The sequence below is a fragment of the Podarcis bocagei genome (genome assembly GCF_964188305.1).
Source record: "Podarcis bocagei genome assembly, chromosome: 11".
NCBI classification, from domain to species: domain Eukaryota; kingdom Metazoa; phylum Chordata; class Lepidosauria; order Squamata; family Lacertidae; genus Podarcis; species Podarcis bocagei.
The window spans coordinates 49,697,577-49,717,399 of record NC_138136.1 but is presented as its reverse complement, the minus strand read 5'-3'; the positions used below and the strand labels follow the sequence as shown (position 1 = coordinate 49,717,399).

General features: G+C 45.4%; 1 protein-coding gene across 6 annotated transcripts in view; it reads right to left on the bottom strand.

Moving 5' to 3' along the window:
• Positions 1-19,823, bottom strand: part of PDZD2 (PDZ domain containing 2) — a 245,239-nt gene that overhangs the window by 87,585 nt on the left and 137,831 nt on the right. Inside the window, exon 1 of one of the 6 annotated variants that reach the window (XM_081212584.1) lies at positions 18,236-18,456. The exons of the other annotated variants lie outside the window; for them this stretch is intronic. Coding sequence (XP_081068710.1) covers positions 18,236-18,312 — 77 coding nt within the window. The 5' untranslated portion in view covers positions 18,313-18,456. Of the gene's footprint in view, positions 1-18,235; positions 18,457-19,823 lie in introns of those variants that run through there. 6 annotated transcript variants of the gene reach the window in all.

Genomic DNA, 19,823 nt, shown 5'->3' with positions numbered 1-19,823 from the left:
CGTAGCGTGGGTTGTCAGCACCCGGGGCAGGGCAAGTCATTTGCGCCCCCTAACCCATGGATTTGTGCCCCCTAACCCATGGATTTGCGCCCCCTAACCCGTGGATTTGCGCACCCTAACCCTAACCCCCAGATGTTGCGCCCGGTGCGGCCAGCCCCCCCCCCTGCACCCCCCACGCTACGCCACTGCACAGGTGGTTCTCTGAATGTAGCTAGGATGGAATTGGGCACATGTAGTCTTCAGCCCCATCCCCAAAGAGAGGGGAAACCCGAAACCACCCAATGAGGGCTTAGCATGCTCAGTCTCATGGATGGGTTGGCTGTAGAGGAATGGTGGGAGGAACCAGCTGGGGAACCCCCAGGGGAAGAAGGCTCAGAGCCCAGGGATTGGTGGTGGGACAACAAAGAGGGCATTGAGGGAGAAGACTGGGGAGAGGAAGTGTTGGAAGCTGAAGAGTAACAAGACTTAGTGAGCTGGGAGAGTCTGTGGCAGAGAGAAGTCCGGAAGCAGGGGAAACAGCTGAAGCAGGAGAGGAGGGAGGGCAAGAGGCAGGGGTTAATCCATCCTACTCCCTTGACCTCTATTTTGGAACTACTCTGGGACTAAACTTGTCCATGTAGCATCACACCATATAGATGGATTTATATCTTTCACCCCAGCCCTAAGATAGGCCATGAGAAGCCCTGGACTGGATAAAAGTAAGCAGAAAGATAGTCGTGTGTGTGTGTGCGCGTGCGCGTGGGCAAGCTGACTATAGGTTGGAGGAACAGTTCCCCTGCTTGCCCTAATGCACTTGTGTCTGCTAGACCTTTCACACAAAAATCCATTTCTGGTTTCTGTTCTCCTCACCCCCATTTTTCTTCAGTTTAATTTGCGGGGGAGACTCATTGGTCTTGTCAAACAACTGGGACCTTGGTGATCTACTGTGATCACCCAGAGTTCAACTGGTCTACCTTTCACCTACCTCTCCCTTAAGGGGGCTGTGGACAGTCCAGATCACCTCCTCACCATGACATCATCAGTAATGGCCCTTGAGCTTGAACAAAGCATTCAGGTGGTGCCCTGTGACTGCAAGGAGAGTCATACTCTGAGCTCATCCTTCATCCCTCTATTAGTAAGCACATTAGCTCTGTCATATTTCAGGTAAGGCAGGATAATCGGCCTGAGCGGTATTCTGCTGCTTCTTCTGCTTCTTCCACCCACCCACAGCTCCAAACCACATCAGATGCAGCAAATGCAGAGTTCACATCCAGCACCCTCTGGCTGGGCTTTAGGGAGGCAACATGACCATATTTGAGGCTCTGCTACCCAGAGCGTTTCTGTATTGTGGTATCCTAGGAGAGCTATGCAAGCCATCTAATTCATGGTGCAACATGAAGCAACTGGCTCGGAATAGCATGGAGTCTTTGACAGCCATGTATGGCGCTGACTGGAAACACAGATCAAACATGATATTCAAACTCTGCATTTACTGAAGTATCCTGCAGGGAGGGAGAGCGGGGCCCTGAGCTCAGTTCCAAAAACAGCACTGCCCGCCCCCTTGGAAGCTGTCCTTATATGCATCCAACACCATCCCTTGGCTGATACAATCTACATGCACTTTCGTCGAAAGTAGGGTGGTCAAACAAGAAAAAAATTACTGGGTGTTCGATGACACCCATCCTTCCCCTGTGGGTGTTTTGCAAAGGGTGGAGGGAGGGACATAATGGCAGACCCAAGTAATTTCGCCCCAAAGAACTGTAAAAATAAAATGGGAGGCATGTAATTAATTCTCCGGTGTCCCTTCACACCACTTGTGTCATAGGGCTTGTGTTTCAATCCCATGCACCAGGTCCCATCAAAACTTCAATGACACATTGGGCTAGAATGTGCTTCACAAAGCAATTATTGTACAGTACAACGCAAGGCTATCACTGCCTCTCCTACATTCCACCCCTGGATCCCTTAGTATATCAGGCAGCTAATCCCCCTCAATATTCAGGGGGCGTTCGGCTCCACCCCGGCTCCTTGCGGCATTGCACAATTTCAGAGTGTCATATGGCGCCATATGCGTGATGTCAGGGCATCGTATGAGATCACACAGCATCAACACAGGCCCCCTCAATCCTTTTGAGAAAATGGCGCCTCTGCCTTAGTGAAATTTTATAGGCTATGGAGGATTGAAATAAATGCACTGACATGCGCAATCAGAAAGGGAGGCTTCTGTTATGGTACATCAGGCTATTTGTACCATTCCCTTTATTAATGATGCTTCTGCTATGAATGTTGTTGGTTATGCAGCCAGAACGGCACTACCTGTGCACAAGATGGAGGAATCAGCAGGCACAGCAGAATCCCCCAGTTTGCAGAAGTAAAGAAAATAAAACATTTTGGGAACTCCCCAAATCAGCACGAAAAAGACAGAATGACCGCTCCATGCTTAAAACGGGGGACGCCCATTGCGTGGACGCGCACAGCCCCTAGATCTGGAGCGGCTCCAACAGCATAGGCTTGGTTTGTCTTCCCTCAGGTGAGATACCTGGAGGTCTCCGCCTACCTCAGTCAGTTGTCCAATCCCACCTGGGGGAAGCGTTGCCAAGGAGACCAGGCCAGGTAGGGGAGGGATTACCTGCCCACACAATAGAGGGAGGATCTTACCTGGGAATCCTCACTTGGCTCCAGAGCTTCTCCCACCCTACCCACCCTCAGTTAATGTCTTATTTGCAGGTTAACTTTTCTTCACAGGTTTTGCAGGTTAACTTTTCTTCACAGCTATGAGGGCGCTGCTACGTTAAGGTCGCTGTTAAAGGGCCGGAAAGGAATTTCCCTGCATTGGCAGGTTTCATCTTTCCCGTAGCAAAACGTCACAACTTTGGCGGTATCAGGCCTTGGGTGGAATCCTTTAGTCCATCTTCCTCTTTGCGGCGGCGATACCAGGGTTCCCCGTTAAAGGGGTTTCTGAAGGGAGGCTTTGACCGTATGCCGAAAGGTCATCATTGCTCTCCCCGGCGGCGGCGTAATGGGGGTGGCTATCTCTGCTTGAACATATGTTCTCCAGAGCCGGCCCATCCCCCCCCACACACACACACTGGATAACCCTGATGCTCCCTAGGTCCCCGGCTGGGGACTGGGGAGGGAGAACGCCCAATGCCTGAGCCAATGTCTACCCACATTTGAAATTTAATAAAGTTGTGGCCAATTTAATCCCATAGCACATTATCATGAGTCGTTATTTCACATGACGGGGGGGACCGCGCGGGATCTGGGGACTCCGCCTGTCCACGCAATGCTGATAAATTCCTCTTGCATCATCAAAAGAGGGAACAGATGTCCATAAATTTATATGCATACGTAGGAACTAACAAATAATTGCTATAATTTAAATAGAAATATACAATATAACTCACCTCTCCCTACTTATGATTCTGTAACTTTAACCTGAATTCAGAACAGAGAGTCATTCAAAGGACTCCTTCAAACAGAGGACTCCCCTCCATAAAATCAGACACAGGCCCGCCCTATCAAGGAGTTATTTTTCAGCAGAGAGATTCAGCCTTCGTAAGGAAGATCCTCATCTCCTTGATCAGTCACACTCCTTGGCATCTTCAACTCAGCTCTTAGCTAAGGCGTCCATTGTGATGGTAGCGCACAGTTTGGTTTATTAATGAGGACATCTGTCTCCCACCCATGGCACTACAGTTAACTTAAGGCCTCTGAAGATCAAGCCCTGAAAGGAAGATCTCATCAGACAAACTGGGACATATTCAGAAGGCAAAAAAGTTATATTAAGCTCCCGTTTGGGGGCATTGTGCCACAACGCGAACATCAATCAGTTCGACTCAGCCAACCCTCCCCGTTTCCTTAAAAAAATCACTGCACAGTCCAGACTGCCACTGTCGCACATCTCTCAGCTGTACTCATTTAATTGAAGGCTTTCAGGGTGGCTTCAAATAGTAATTTTAGTTGTCAGGCAGCTAAGTGGTTTAATTAGTCATTTAATGTAATAAATTCTTGCCTCCTCTTTCAGTTGCCATAAGGCTGGAAACTAGAAAAAGGTATCACAAACCTGTAACCTGCACTCCACACCCCTTCAATTAAAACAACCGCATCTCCACAACAGACACTGATCTCCTCTGCAAACCCCAAATCAGTTTTTGATTTGAAATGCCCCCACCCTCATCAAGCTATGGGAAAGGCGGTTCCGAGACTTCACCGAGAATTGAAGAATCCTAGCCCCTCAGGTAATTCCAATTCCCATGTCTCTACATCTTCTCAGAGAGAGAAATTGTAAAAGCTGCTGAAAGTTAGCTGTAGTAAAGGGCCAACGAGATGGGGCCTGGGAGACTAATTAAAATGTAATAATTAGCAGCCTTGTGCAGCTGTCAGAAAGATCAGGGAAGTGGCACTTTGGGCAAGGACGATCAACCCCTTTCTTCCCTTGCCCTCTCCCCAGTCTAAGTGACCCCCAACTCGCTTATAAAAGAAAAGGAGGGGGAAGATGTGTGCCTTCTTCCACAGTGCTTTCAATTGAGGATCTCATCCAGTCTGCAATTTAGAGAAGGCACAGGAGCATACAGTATTTTTCTTTCTTGCCCTCTTTCAATCACATTTCTGCATGCCTTTCAGGATGCAGGGCCGGCCCGAGCATTAGGCAGAGTGAGGTGGCTGCCTAAAGTGGCCATAAAATGCTGGGAGGATAGAACCATGTGAGTGACGTGAGCTGTTCTGTGCCCCCCTCTAAACTAGCCCCCAGTCCTTAAGTGAAGGACTGGGTCAAAGTAGGAGTCAACTGCCAGTTAGGTTAGCTTCAGGACATGAATGAGAGGAGATGACCTCTGCCTCAGGCAGCAAAATGAATTGGGCAGGCCCAGATTTGATTTATCATACACCACCAAATAACTGTAACTGTGAACCAACTGAATGGAGCTGTGTACAAGGTAGGCATGCCAAAGCCGTGCATCCTTTCACTTTTTAAAAAGAACCACTGTAAGCGGATTACTTTGCATAGCCTCACAGCATTGAGAATTTGGCTCTTTAGATATTTCTGGGCTACAACTCCCATCAGCTCCAACCAGCACAGCCCATGATCAGAGATGATGGGAGCTGTAGTCCAGCAACATATGGGGGGGGTTTCCCAGGTTTCCCATCCTTGTTAGAGAGTATGCAGCAATAGGGACACGGGAAAACAGTACAGTGTTCTGCAAGGTTGGGTTTTGGTGTTATGTGGCAGAACATAACTACAGCAAGCATCTTTCCTGGCAGCTGGGTGAGAGAAGGAGAAACCCTTGTCTGTCTCCAAAAACTGTCTTGTGGGCGACAAATCTGCTAACATTTCTCCTTCCCATTGTTTCTTCCAATTTCTCACGGCAAAGAGGTTACGCCACATCCCTGAAATCTGCAACAGTCCAATAGCTTAAAGGGTTTCATGGCACCTCCAAGACTAGTAACCGTATTGCGCCATGAGCTTTCATTAAATAGTCAGAGTACATTTCATCAGGTACACAAGGAAGTGGGTTCTAATCCGTGAAAGCTTCGGCTACAATAAAACTGTTAAGCCTCAAAGGTGCTACAGAACTCCTTGTTGTTCTTGCCACAATAGGCTAAAACAGCTGCTCCTCTGGAACCTGCCTGTGGCTGTGAAGTAAGTTCCCATTACCCACTGTGTTTTTACTCTCAACATCCAATTTCTTTTCGCATTTAGAGAAGAGTAGTGGAGAACAAAAGACACCGGCTTGTTCCATCATGTTATATTGACCGCAATGAACACACAACCTGATCTTTCGCAAGCGACTCTTCCAAGCTTAAAACTCTAGAGGCATTTTGGCTAGTAGCCACTCTCGGAGGCGGTATGCCAGTTTCTGGAGACCACAGAAGGAGAGAGGGCTGTTGTGTTCAGGCCCTGTTTGTGGGCTTGCCATGTTCAACTGGTTGACCACTGTGAGAAGAGGATGCTAGACTAGATAGGCATCTAGGTTGATCCAACAAGTCTCTTCTGATGTTCTTATCTCCTTATGTTTTCAGGTGATGAGTCAAGCTGCTTCTAGGATCAGGTGCTTTGCTGTTCTGGGGAAAGTAGAAGCCCTGATCCCTAGATCTCCTGCCCCTTCTACATACGTATTTAACACTATTAAAAAAGACTTTGCTTACAGGGCAGCTGGGCAAAGTGAAGTGCCATATTTGTTGCTCCATAAGACACACTTTTTTCCTCCTAGAAGGGGGAAATGTCTGTGCATCTTATGGAGCGAATGTGTGGTCCATCGCTGGCTCCCTTTCTGGCGCCGCCCCCTTGCCCAGGCCTCCATTGTTGGATGTTCTGCAGGCAGAGGCTGTTTGATTCCCCAGCGACATGTGACTGGCTGATTAGATTATCTGTCTGGAATTGGCCTCAAAAAAAAAATCTTGCCATGACCCCACAGAGCTAAGGCACGCACCAACCTAATTTGGCTAGAAGAAAAGTTAATGTTCCAGCCCCACTAAATCCTCTTAGTACCCCATAACCTGACCGCACAAGCCAGAAATTTTGTTTTGTTTTGCTTTCTTCTCTGAAAGTTGACCTAAATTTGCATTAGATATGCATGTGTTCACATATGCAAATCAAATGCAAAATCTGGGTCTGTGCCTCAAGCCTTTTATGTACCTGCCCAGGGCCCTGTCCCACAACCCCTTTTGGCAACCAGGGTTTTCAGTGACATACAGCAAATGTGGATTGCAGTGCCGGTTGGTCAGCAGCCGCAGAACATGCAAGCAGCGGTCAAGGTCACCACAGGATGACACACACAAAATGCCCGCCACAGGTTGTGAGGTTACCTCAAGCATTGGGGTCATTGTTAAGTGGGCAAGCTGAAATGTGTGCTTTGATCATCTTGGCTACAACACAGTTGGCAGCATTCTGCATAAATCCCCAAACATCTAATTCTGCCCTGAAAAGGCCCCAAGATAAAAAATGCTGTAGACTGAAAAGTGCCGGACCAATAACTAAAAATAGCTACTCCCCACCCCACCCCTGCAATTGTTTGCACAGGTTTAAATTTGCATTGGGGTGCAAAGGAGACATAGAGAAGGTGCCCTTCTTATTGCTTCTAAACTGTTGCCAAAGGACAAAAGCAATGGAAGGGAAAACAACCAACAAACAGAGAAGCATCCTCTGTTAAGGATCACGCTATCTCGTTTCTGCAACACAGGCTGAGTGCTAATTGATGCTTGTCGCTGGCTGTAAATCAACATGCCTGCTTCGCTGGAACCCCTTTTGGATTTCCAAATTAGAGCCGAAGGATGTTTACTTATAACAACATTTCAGCAATTAATTCAATCTGTCAATTTCTGTTTCGTAGGGTTTGCAAGGACTCGGCAAAGCAGGCAGCACCTGTTTCCACAGATAATACAGGCACGCTCCAAAAGACAAATCAGCAGCTAATACTTTAGCCTCTGCAATAATTACTTTTAATGAATGAGTCATAGTACAGAGCAGGAGACAAACACTGATCCTGCTTAGCCATGCAGGCTAGGTGCCTTCCAACATCTACAAAGGAGGACGTTAATGTTGCGTTTCCAAAACAGAAACCCTAATCAGCCTTTGTTAAGGAAAGCTGGGTGTCTCGCAAATCACTCCCAAGATCATAACCATACAATCAGCTCAAAGCATGCTGCTGCCACTCGCTGCCCTTGCAGGATAGTCCTGGAAGTCCCAATTCAAGGATAATAATCCAGTTCACATGTAACAGATGAAGAAGGTAGCCTTGCTACAACCTTGGGGTGGACAGCTTCATAGTGTATCAGTGGTCTTTAGCTACAAAAACTAAATAGAATCCCAAGTCCAAAAGGAAGATATCACTGGATACTAGATGCTGGAGACAGACGATAGGGGAGGGTCTTGATAACATCATAAACTTTCTAGAGGCAACTAGAAACTCTATGATAATACACAGCTATAGGGTTTTGCAGCAACACCATACTGCAAAGAAGTGGGTAATCAGCAGTTTGAAAAATCAAGGATATTGCGGGCTAACCAGCCTCATATAAGCAACATGCTGAAGTTTAGATTATGCATGCAGGGGTTAATACCATAGAGTAAGCTGTCCTGCCAGGCTTAGCTATGTCCAGTTCTCTTCACCGTGGGAGAAACTAGGTAATCAAGACTTTATTCTTCTCTAGTTTATATGTGAGCTTTGGTGTGTGTGAGCAGCTCTGAGCTGCTCCTTCCAGCCACATGGCTCTCACAAGCCATTCTTGAGTTGCTATACCAATAATTTAAGAACTGTCACCACTAAGCTACGTTTTACTACCTGTGTAACTTTCTAAAGCACATGAATCTGACCTTTGGAGAGTTTGTAAGTAAATCACTTTTTAACTTACCAAAACTGTGGTCCTTTTCCTATGCTTGGCGAAGAGGGAAACTTTTTAAGGGGTCATTTTGGAACTCACTTTGGGGGGAGGCATATTTTGAAAGTGTGTAAGAGCCTGTATTTCCACCCTTTATTTTACTGCATATTTTGTGGTTTTAAGTCTCTGCTGGGCTTCTCTCACCAAAGAGTGATTGCCCCAAACCAGGATTTTGGCATCTAGGGAATTATTTTTTCTCTCTATATATATATTTTTTGCACCTACAAATATTAGGGTAGATTTACAGGTGCTCCTAATAGCAATGTCTTCTGTCGGTGAAGTATACTTTCCTCCCAAAATTTTTATTCTTCTCCCTTATTATACGTGCAAATCTACTCATTTTGCAACAGTGGAAGAATACTAATCGTTCCACCAAGTATTAAGTGGATTGTGTTTCATTGCAGGCATGATTTTCTGATTTCTATGGTAATTTCTCCTTGTGCAAATATTTACATACCCTGGGCTTTGGATATCATGGCCCTTATCAATCGAGGGTTTTCTTAATTAAGTCTGCCAGACCAAAGTGAGAGCGGCTTTTATGGAATGGGCATTTGCTCTTAAGAACAAACCATCATCTTATTTCCACTACGGCAACATCAAACAACCCACTGAAGCACTTTCTGTCCCTTTAATTTATGTTTGGATTTGATCAGGCTCCTTATCCCATCACTAGTCCCACAGAGCAATTCAAGCCCGGGTTTTCTTCCATTTCCTCTTCACTAGTTTTGTAAACAATGTTTCTGTGGGATGGAAGCTGTTGGATTTTTAAAAAAAACTCCCAAAGCTGTTGCATTCATATGAATTGAGAATGAGTCAGTTGTTGGCTACTTTAATAACATGCTGGCATCAACGAAGCTTCACAGAAGAAGACAAAAGCCAGTGAATGAACAACCTTCATTTCTGACTTGCAGAGCCAGCCATGCCTTGATATGGGCTGGAACAAAGCTCCAAACAGAGTAATCCAGTAGGTTAACACCTCAATGTGCTGGAGGGTACGCATGCCTAAGTTACAGTAGACTATTGGGGCCTTTCTATGCTACAGTGGTACCTCGGTTTTCGAACGTGTCCATTGACGAACGTTTCAGAACTCGAACGCCGTAAACCTGGAAGTAAATGCTTCCGTTTTTGAATGCACCTCAGAAGTCGAAAGCTTCCGCTGAGTATATATGTTATTTTTCTCAATTTTCTCAGTTAAATTTGCAGGCCGCCATTTCCGCCTCGGTTTTCAAATGTTTAAGAACTCAAACGGTCTTCCGGAATGGATTATGTTTGAAAACCAAGGTACCACTATATTTTCATTTAACACCTAGTCACACTGGTAGGAAACCTTCCCAGCAAGCACGGCATTTAGTGCCACTCAGGTGTGTAGCATAATATATCTATGGTGCCTTAAAAACCTTTGTGGGCTTTACCTCTAGCCAGGAAGCAGCCACGGTTGGGAGGGACAAACTGGCATGTTCCCTCCCTCCTGGTCGATCATTCAGGAGCTTCAAAAGCTTTCTTCTGCCCGAACATCACAGCGACCGATGCCAACAGATATTGGCGCACTTAGGGATCCGCAGAGTGTTCGCAGTTTGCGTGACAGACCTCAGCAACTCAGCATTTTGGCTAATCTACTTTATTTACATATAAACACACACGGAGCACTGCAACATGGCTTCTCTCTTTCTAGCATCAGACAGCAAAGAGAATGAACAAAGGACAATAGTCCCACTTCACAGCACACAGTAACACAAACATCCTGTCTCCGTCACTTCCCACTTTGTGGAGTCAAAACATACACCGTCATGTGAAAGACAACAATCCCATGACTGCAATCACGGAGCAGGAATTCTAACAGTGCAGACACATACACACCCCCATCCAAGGCATAAACCTGCTTGTCCCTGGCAAGGTGTGTCACAGACTTTTGTGGGACCCTGTCTATAGGCTGGCCACCCGTGACTTACCTTATTTATTTTATTGGCTCACTGAGCAGATGCACCGCAACAGTTCCAATATGGTTACGTTGCCCTAAGTGACAATGACAGTTCTGCTCAGAAGACCATATTGCGATAACCAGTAAGTACATCCAAGGGACTGAATATACAGGCACACTGAAATACACAGGCAATATTTTATTTTTATTTTTTTGTGAGCTGGGCTTTGATTGTCACATCTCTTCAAATCAAATGTTTGTCCTAGTAACAACAGCCCACATTCCCAGATAGCAGCGGCTGCTTCAGACTGCTGTCTTTTCTGAAACATGGGCTTCATCTGCCTATGTGTTTCATCAGCTACCTAAAGTGGTCAGATAGCGGTCACCCATTAGTCAGAGTTCTTAAGTTTAAAAGCCCTGGGTTATGACATCTATAATCTTGACAAAACACGCTGACACACAGCTCCAGTCCAGCCTGCAAGGCCTTGACACCAGCACAATCGAGGTCTCGGCAACAGCAGCACAGAAGTGCCCTTGTGCATTGTTAAAAATTAAAACTAGCTTGCATTTTTAAAGTGGCAGGGATGAGGTAGCCTCAAAGTCCTTTACATCACTTGCAACTCCTGCCTCATCTGAAGAGACTTCTTATCACACGACTGCTACACCAAAGATGATGTGTTCGAGGCAAAGATGGGCCTGCAAGGAACAATGGGGGAATCTGTCAATTTTGCTTCTCACAGTTTTTATTTTTTCCAATGTTAAATTCAGTTCTCCACATTTTTTTTAAAGTCCTCATGAAGATCCATCTCTCCTGATATACATATTTTTGTATGCAATTTTCCCTCCATGTTTTGTTTACAGAATTCTTAGGGCCATTTCCTTGGTCCATGATGGAAGCAGAATACAAAACTAGGTGGGTTTCCTGGTCAGATCCAGCAGGTTCTCTCCCCCCCCCCGCCCAAACATCAACCCAAAAAATCAGATCTGAATGCCTGCCTTCTTCAGTTCTGATCCCTCTTGCTCAGGGGATGTTAGAAGGCAGATCTGCATGTGCTTTGCAGTAGATCAACAAGGATTTCTGATGGCTAATTGTTCAACAAAAACGACTCCTTACCCACCCTAAATTATACTGCTGAAATGAAGAAAGCTTAGGGCAAGTGATGAGAAAACTGTGGCTTTTCAGATGTTGCTGACTCCATTTCCCATCATCCCCAGCCAGCACGGCCAATTGTCAGGGAAGATGGGAAGTGTGGTCTGATAACTTCTAGAACTTCATAGGCTCCCCATTCTTGGCTTGGTATACAGGAGTGGAATTGTGATTGCAGACCACAGTTTGGAAACCCTCTGCCATAAAGAACTTAGGCCTCAAATATCTGAAAGACCTCTTTCTTCCCTACAGACCCTCTCAGGTGTTAAGATCAGCAGTGGGGCCATCTTGGTAGTTCCAGCACCCTAGGAGAGGACATTCTCTCTGGCAGTCCCTAAACTGTGGAACTCCTTCCACAAAGAGCTGTGTCAGGCACCTTCATTTTACAGTTTCCATCATCTGCTGAAGGTGCACCTCTTAACCCCGGCCTTTGACAACTGAGATGCATATTTTTAGGACAGACCATACTCTCGTGGTAGTAATTCATTTTAAACTGTTTTTAATGATGTGTTAAAATTTATTGTAATCTGCCCCAGGACCTGAGGGTAAGGGTGAAAGGCAGGTAATAAACTAAAATAATAATAATTAATAGCCGCCTACATGGCACTGCTAGGGCACTCTAAGAAACAAAATAACCAGAGCAGTTTTGAAATTAGTGGTGAAAATCAGTGCTGTTTTGAAAGGTTCAGCCCACCAACTTGATCCAAAATGAAATCTGATTGTATCCAAACATAGACAAAGACCTGCTGTTTTATCTCAAGAATGAGCAGGCAAAATTAGGTTTACAGTGGTACCTTGGGTTAAGTACTTAATTCGTTCCAGAGGTCCGTTCTTAACCTGAAACTGTTCTTAACCTGAAGCACCACTTTAGCTAGCTAATGGGGCCTCCTGCTGCTGCTGCGCTGCTGGAGCACGATTTCTGTTCTCATCCTGAAGCAAAGTTCTTAACCTGAAGCAATATTTCTGGGTTAGTGGAGTCTGTAACCTGAAGCGTATGTAACCTGAGGTACCACTGTAAATTAATGCAGTTTTGAGAGCCATCATTTGCGATCTTGATTCAAAATGGAGTCACATTGTCTCCAAACATAGATGAAAACCTGCTCCTTGATCTCAGGAACCATCAGGACTTCCTTGTTTTCATCAGAGAAATGTTAGGAGGGTGTGTCATGGTTGCGGTTAAAAGGTATCAAAATGCATAGCAGAGAGACACACAACTTTCCAAAGTATATGGAAGATTATTATAGAGCATTTAAAGAAGACGAGGCAGGAATTTCTAACCACCATACCTCATGCGCATGAGCAAACGAAGGATATTTTGAACCTAACAGTCATCAGTATGAAGTGATCCTATGTGATTTTGAAGTAAGGTCTCATGGGGCTTTGTGCCATTTGAGATCAACATTGGCCTCAGCCTGTTTCATCAGATTCAGCTCTCATGAAGTAAGCTCTCGCCATGATAGCTCACGTCACTCATAAACCACAGCACTTTTTGTCTGTTTGAATTATACAGTTCTCGCTTAAGGGCTGTACAACCAAATCCCAAGCACAAGGCAGCAGGGGAGTGATCTGACTCACAGGTAAGATGGGGAAAGGGGCTGAATTATTCAGGCAGGAGTGTCTGGGAGCTGCACAGAAGAACATGCCAAAGCAAATAGTGTGCTAATCCCCAAGGATGCATGCTTCCTTTAAGATGAGAGGTTTTGGCAAATTCCTACACGGAAATAGGAATCTGCGTATAGGTCTTTCATCATGTGCAAATGAGATCTTAAAGGTGCGAGGTAAACAAAGAGGAAAAATAAAAATTATAAAATCTAAGCAAGGCAAGGCATAACTAAGAAATGTCTTCCCTACGCAGCTTTTATTCTGTGCCGCGGCGCACCAGTAAAAATTACCTTATTTTGTGATTTCGGGTTTGAAGCGCATTAGAATTGATTTGAGAGCACTAAAGCATGCTGAAGTGCATTTTGTGGTTATGTCTGTTGCTGTTTTTAATTTCTTTCGCTGCCAGGAGACGTTTGGTAAAGGAAAGGGCTAAGATTGGAAGGACGGAAAGAGATTTTCATGAAAACCTTCATCAGCCTCAGCAGACAAATATAGTGGTACCTCGGGTTACATACGCTTCAGGTTACAGACTCCGCTAACCCAGAAATAGTACCTCGGGTTAAGAACTTTGCTTCAGGATGAGAACAGAAATTATGCTCCGGCAGTGCGGCGGCAGCGGCAGGAGGCCCCATTAGCTAAAGTGGTGCTTCGGGTTAAGAACAGTTTCAGGTTAAGAACGGACCTCCAGAACAAGTACTTAACCCGAGGTACCACTGTAGTCACCTTTTTCCATTGTGTCCATTTTGGGTGAGAACTGACCTCAAATCAGTGCAATCTTCCCAAAACTGGTGCTGATGGCCCTGCTGCTTCTCTGTCTGTGACAGGTGGCAGCAGGAGAAGCAGACAGGTAGTAGTGGCGGCAGCGGCGGCGGCGGCAGAAGGCCAAGCAGCCCTTCCTGACACAAGATGCCCCTGAACACTCGCCCTCTTCAGAGCCTACCTGGTACCCACAGTGGCATCTTTGGTACCGGCCAAAGAAGTTTCTGCTCACCTGGATCTCCTAACATCTTTAAAGATTTTTAATGGGTAATTACTGATTACTATTTTAGTCTATGTTCTGACAGTGTTTACGCATATTATTTGACATTACCGTAGCCCTTCATGCCTTTGTATTTTTCCTGTGTCCTAAGCAGATGCGAGGAACCTTTGGGCTGAATGTTGCTGAACTACGACTCCCATCATCCATAACCACTGCACATACTGGCTGGGACTTATATGAATTGAAGTTCAGCAACATCTGGGGGGCCAAAGGTTTCCCACGCCCAGAGGACTAGCAAGTAAGAAACATAATTCAAAAATAAACCCAGGAAGTTATCTAGAGATCATAGAATCATAGAATCATAGAATCATAGAGTTGGAAGAGACCACAAGGGCCATCGAGTCCAACTCCCTGCCAAGCAGGAAACACCATCAGAGCACTCCTGACATATGGTTGTCAAGCCTCTGCTTAAAGACCTCCAAAGAAGGAGACTCCACCACACTCCTTGGCAGCAAATTCCACTGTCGAACAGCTCTTACTGTCAGGAAGTTCTTCCCAATGTTTAGGTGGAATCTTCTTTCTTGTAGTTTGGATCCATTGCTCCGTGTCCGCTTCTCTGGAGCAGCAGAAAACAACCTTTCTCCCTCCTCTATGTGACATCCTTTTATATATTTGAACATGGCTATCATATCACCCCTTAACCTCCTCTTCTCCAGGCTAAACATGCCCAGCTCCCTTAGCCGTTCCTCATAAGGCATCGTTTCCAGGCCTTTGACCATTTTGGTTGCCCTCCTCTGGACACGTTCCAGTTTGTCAGTGTCCTTCTTGAATTGTGGTGCCCAGAGACGTTTGGTAAAGGAAAGGGCTAAGATTGGAAGGACGGAAAGAGATTTTCATGAAAACCTTCATCAGCCTCAGCAGACAAATATAGTGGTACCTCGGGTTAGATGTACAGTGAGCATTAGATTCTTCACCAAAGCAAACACCATTCCCAGCTGGGATGCCTCAAACAACAGGGAGCCAGAGCCTGATTCCCCAGAGATTAAGGATTCAGACCCATGGCACCAGACAAGGTCTTGCCTATTGAATATTTAGAACATGTGGTTCAAAGGTATGCTAAAGACTGTGGCCTCTTTATACAGGCACTGATTTCTTACAAGGCTAAACACAGACACATCCTTCACCAGCCAGGATTGGTCCCACTCATTGCAATGGAGGCAGCAGAGCCATTCATGTAGTCCTGTACGCGGCTATGCTCCCACGCACATAAATGAATGCAATGGCCTGATTACATAAAATCTCTGTGGGGATCTGGCTCACAGTGGCATTTGATGGTCATTTGAATCGTATGTTGAGAAGGGAAGGGATGCCCATTCCACCTCGCTGAAGATGCTGGTACCCACTTCCTTTGTATAAAATGTCCTATACCAGGACATAAATACTATTCCCTGGACACAGAATTCATGGCATCCTTAAAATTCCATCCCATGGATAAACCACTGTCCTTATTGGTTTCAAAAAGCAGATTCTTAATTTAAAGACTCAGCTGACAGGCGTTATCAATTATGCATTAAGAAGACCACATGAGGCCATTGCCATTTCCTTAAGAGCAGTGTGCACAATTTTTGCAAGGGCTTCCATAATCTGGGCTGATGGCACGTTTAACAACCCACAGGGCGATCATCCTAGAAGCAGACAGACCTTTAAAAAGATTTCCAGGGCTTCTGTATTTGTGGCAGGCGCTACCCTAGATTCCACCGAATTTTGGGGGTGCACAATGTCTGCCCAGATGGTGGCATGCCATACCTTGTGGTTAAGACATTGGGAGGTGGATTCCCAGTTAAATATAAACCTAGCTAATGTGCCTTTTGTTGGAAGCCAATTATTCAGAGAAGAGACCCTGAAAGACATCCTAACAGAGTCTAGGGATAAAATGAAAGCACTTGTGACACAGAAGCTGGAGAGGAAACGTACTAGATGATACTCTCCATACAAATTCTCCCATTCTTATAACCCACAGACTTATGCTCCACCATATAACCAAACCTTTAACCAGCCCTTTCAAGCATTCGACAACACTGAATATTCAAAGGATGCCAATGTGATCAGAAGTACTTGAGAGAGAAACCCTACTCCCACACATAGCTTAAGGAAGCCAAAAACCACCCACAGTCCTAGGCCAGATCAAAGCCAAAACTCAGTCACCCAGTGCAGATATCTTGCTGGCTCCCTCAAACCACAGTTTGCAAAATTTGTAGCCAACCTTGGGAACACAAGCTTGGTCCTACTCTCACACCTTTCCCTCATTTGCCTTATCCATAGTTTAGCAATGCACATGCACTAAAGCAAACCATGGTTAACACAAAACACAAGCAGCATGCTGGCATTCGTCTGAACCTGTAAGCTGTAAAACTGGGGAGGGGGACACAACACACCAGCACACAACAGCTCCAGGTATATGGACTGCTTTTCAGACCTTCCTGGGATTACTGAATAGGTCTGAAAAGTTCTTTAAGCATGTTTGATTGAATGTATTAGGAAACCCTCCCTGTAATCAGGAATCCTGATAAGATCCTGGCAGGACTGGGAATCCCAATAAGATCTGAAGAGCAGCCCATGCACTTGAGGATGTTGGAGGTTAGGTTTTGGGTTTTAAAGCTCAAAATTGAACTCCCTTCCTGCTTTAAAAACTGCTCCACCTTCGAAAGTATGTAAAAAGTTGCTAAAACCTAGGAGTTCCTGGGACTTCACTGCGGTAAGTTTAACAATTCAACCAGACAAAGGCAAGAACAGCTGTTTGCCGCATTTTTTACCCTCTTCCCAAAATTGTTCCTTGGCAGGGCTTGCATTGTTTTGAGGTCAGCCTCGTTCATTATGTCTTAAGAAGAGATACGCAGCCTGGTTTACTGACAACAAACCCCATCAACCTCCCCATGGGACTTGCACCCTAACACGTGGACCTAATACTGCAGCCTTCAAAAAGAGAATCTTATTTATTTCCTGGAGACTATTGCCAATGCATCTAAGACTGTATTATCTGTGCAAAAAAGGAGGAAGCTCAGGAGCCTGTGAAATTGTGGATATTTTTAGGTTATATGCCAAGGGTACGAGGCAAGGTACAGAAACAAGCCTGCAGTCCTTGTCCAACTCTTCTGGACTGCACCACTGTTAGTAGACTTGGGGTTGCATGCTCAGTCTGCCACATATGCCAGTAGATTTATTATGTCTGGACCACGATGCCTAATTATTGAGACTTTTTTTAAAAAAAAAGATGTGCAGTTCTGGAATATATTTATTCTAAGTGCAGCTTTGCAAGGAAGGGACCAAGTTTAGTAAAACCTATTCTACTTCAGTTGCAGTGATAGATGAATACACTGTTGTTCAGAAGCACAACATGGTACTTTTCAACGCTGCGTGCCCAGATGTTGTGGGGCTAAGCAACGTACTCAATGGTCGGGGATGATGGGAGTTATAGTCCAACACTGTTTTAGCAAACAGAGATACAGTATATGCAATCGCGAACACCAGTAAGGAACCAAACAATTCATTCCCAGACCTTTTTTTCACAACCAAGGATACTCCTGGGCGTTGAGCACAGCTTTGTTCAATTGCAGAATACTTCCCTTAAGATATTTATTTCATTACTTCCAACTTCCACTGCTTCAACACTCAACAGTAAGTTCTTGTCATAGTCAGTGAAATCAACTGATTTCCAGTATAAAAAACCCCCAACTATCCCTGTGCTGGGCTGATGCTTAAAGCATGGGATGGTTGCCAGTTTGTCCACCGCATTTAAAAGACAGATTAATGCTGTTACATATTGTAGTTGCGTAACTATGCTTCCAGATTTCAGCTGTAGCCACCCAGAAAAATGCAACGATAAGAAATGAAGAGAGGAAAAATGGTATTTTCAAATATGAATAAAGGAAAAGAACAGAAGAAGCAACTCTCTCTCTCTCTCTCTCTCTCTCTCTCTCTCACACACACACACACACACACACACACAAAGTTTAGTGGGTAACAAGTCAACCATGTTGCAGACTTTGCTAACAGAGGAATCAATGTCTTCTTAATGCATAGAATACAATGCCAAACTTTTGGTAAATGAAGCTAGCGGGGAAAAGGAAAGAAACAGGGAGATTCTCCTAGCCTGGGAAGTTTACAGGAACTATTTACAAGTTGCAACAAATCTGAAACTCAGCAAGGTTTGCATATCCTGGCTTCTCCTTACCTGCTGGAAAATCCTGCTCTGTCAACCAGCACCGCCTGAAATCCAGCTGCCTTAGAGAGGAAAGAGCCCGTCTTCATTTATCCTCATTATTCCACCTGCCATTTTACAAGTTTACTTGCTGCGAGGAGGAATGTGAAGCACGCCAGGGTCCTGCCCCAGACTTCCTGTTGATGCTCCATGCTCCAAGTGCGCCCCACATCTGATTTCGCCTCTTCGTCCTCCACCCTCACCTCCTCCTCCACCTCCTTTGGCACCAGCTTGCCCCGCCCAATCCACGCTGAGCATTTCTCATTTAAGAATGCTTCCAGCTAAATGGCGCTCGTAAGAGAGTTATCTATTGCTTTGGCTGGGCTGCAAGATGAGGCATTTGTTTCCAACTATTTTTTGGCACGAGCGCAGCAGATGTCAAATAAAGGGAGGGAAATGCAAACGTTGTCGAGAAGTATTGGGAATGGGAGATAAAACAAACACCTGTAAGACCACCAGATGTAGACGTTAGTTGATGTCACTCCCCCCGCTTCAGTTTTGCTGGTGGGATGTCACATACCAACGCAAAATGGCCCTTCACGTAGAAAGCTAGTGGCTCAGTTCTGTGCACATTTACGGAAAATTAAGTCCCAGTTTGTTCAGCTGGGCTTAGTCACAGGAAAGCGGACTCTGTCTGTATTGTAATCAAAATGTCAGACAGAAGAGTTCTAGCCTAGTGTCCTCCATGATATGCTGATTTTCTATGTGCAGGTAGTTTTTACTTTTTTAAAAATATGAAAGAGTATGTAATCATGCTATCTTCACCAGCAGTCTGCAACAGTACAGGCCAGACACAAGTTTACCTCCTCAGAGACAAGCCTTAAAAGAACTAGAATTTACAATACAGTAATGTCCTAAGGGATGTGGGTAGCGCTGTGGGTTAAACCACAGAGCCTAGGACTTGCCAATCAGAAGGTCGGCGGTTCGAATCCCCACGATGGGGTGAGCTCCCATTGTTCGGTCCCAGCTCCTGCCAACCTAGCAGTTCGAAAGCATGTCAAAGTGCAAGTAGATAAAGTGGTACTGCTCCGGCGGGAAGGTAAACAGCGTTTCCGTGTGCTGCTCCTGTTCTCCAGAAGCGGCTTAGTCATGCTGGCCACATGACCCGGAAGCTGTACGCCGGCTCCCTTGGCCAATAAAGCAAGATGAGCGCCGCAACCCCAGAGTCGGCCATGACTGAACCTAATGGTCAGGGGTCCCTTTACCTTTACCTTAATGTCCTAATACCTGCAGCCTCCTTTTAAGCTCTGTAAAAAATAATCTATGTCCTCTCTTCTTCCTTTGCCCCTCTTTTTGAGCATCAAAAGCTATTCCTTCCACAGTGTTTCATGTCACAGCTGATGCAAAAGGTGCTTCCCCATACCACATGCTCTCCTAGGTTAAGAATTATGAGAATGAACCTCAATGTGTTTAGGGCTTAGACACTCTCCGTCTGCTCCTTCAACTCAGCTCCAAGCAGAGACCAGAAGCTTGCATTTCTATGTTAGAATGAGTGACGTGCAAGCAAGATGTCAGCAGCAAACAATAACTAAAGTTAGAGAAGGAAAACATGGAAAGTTCA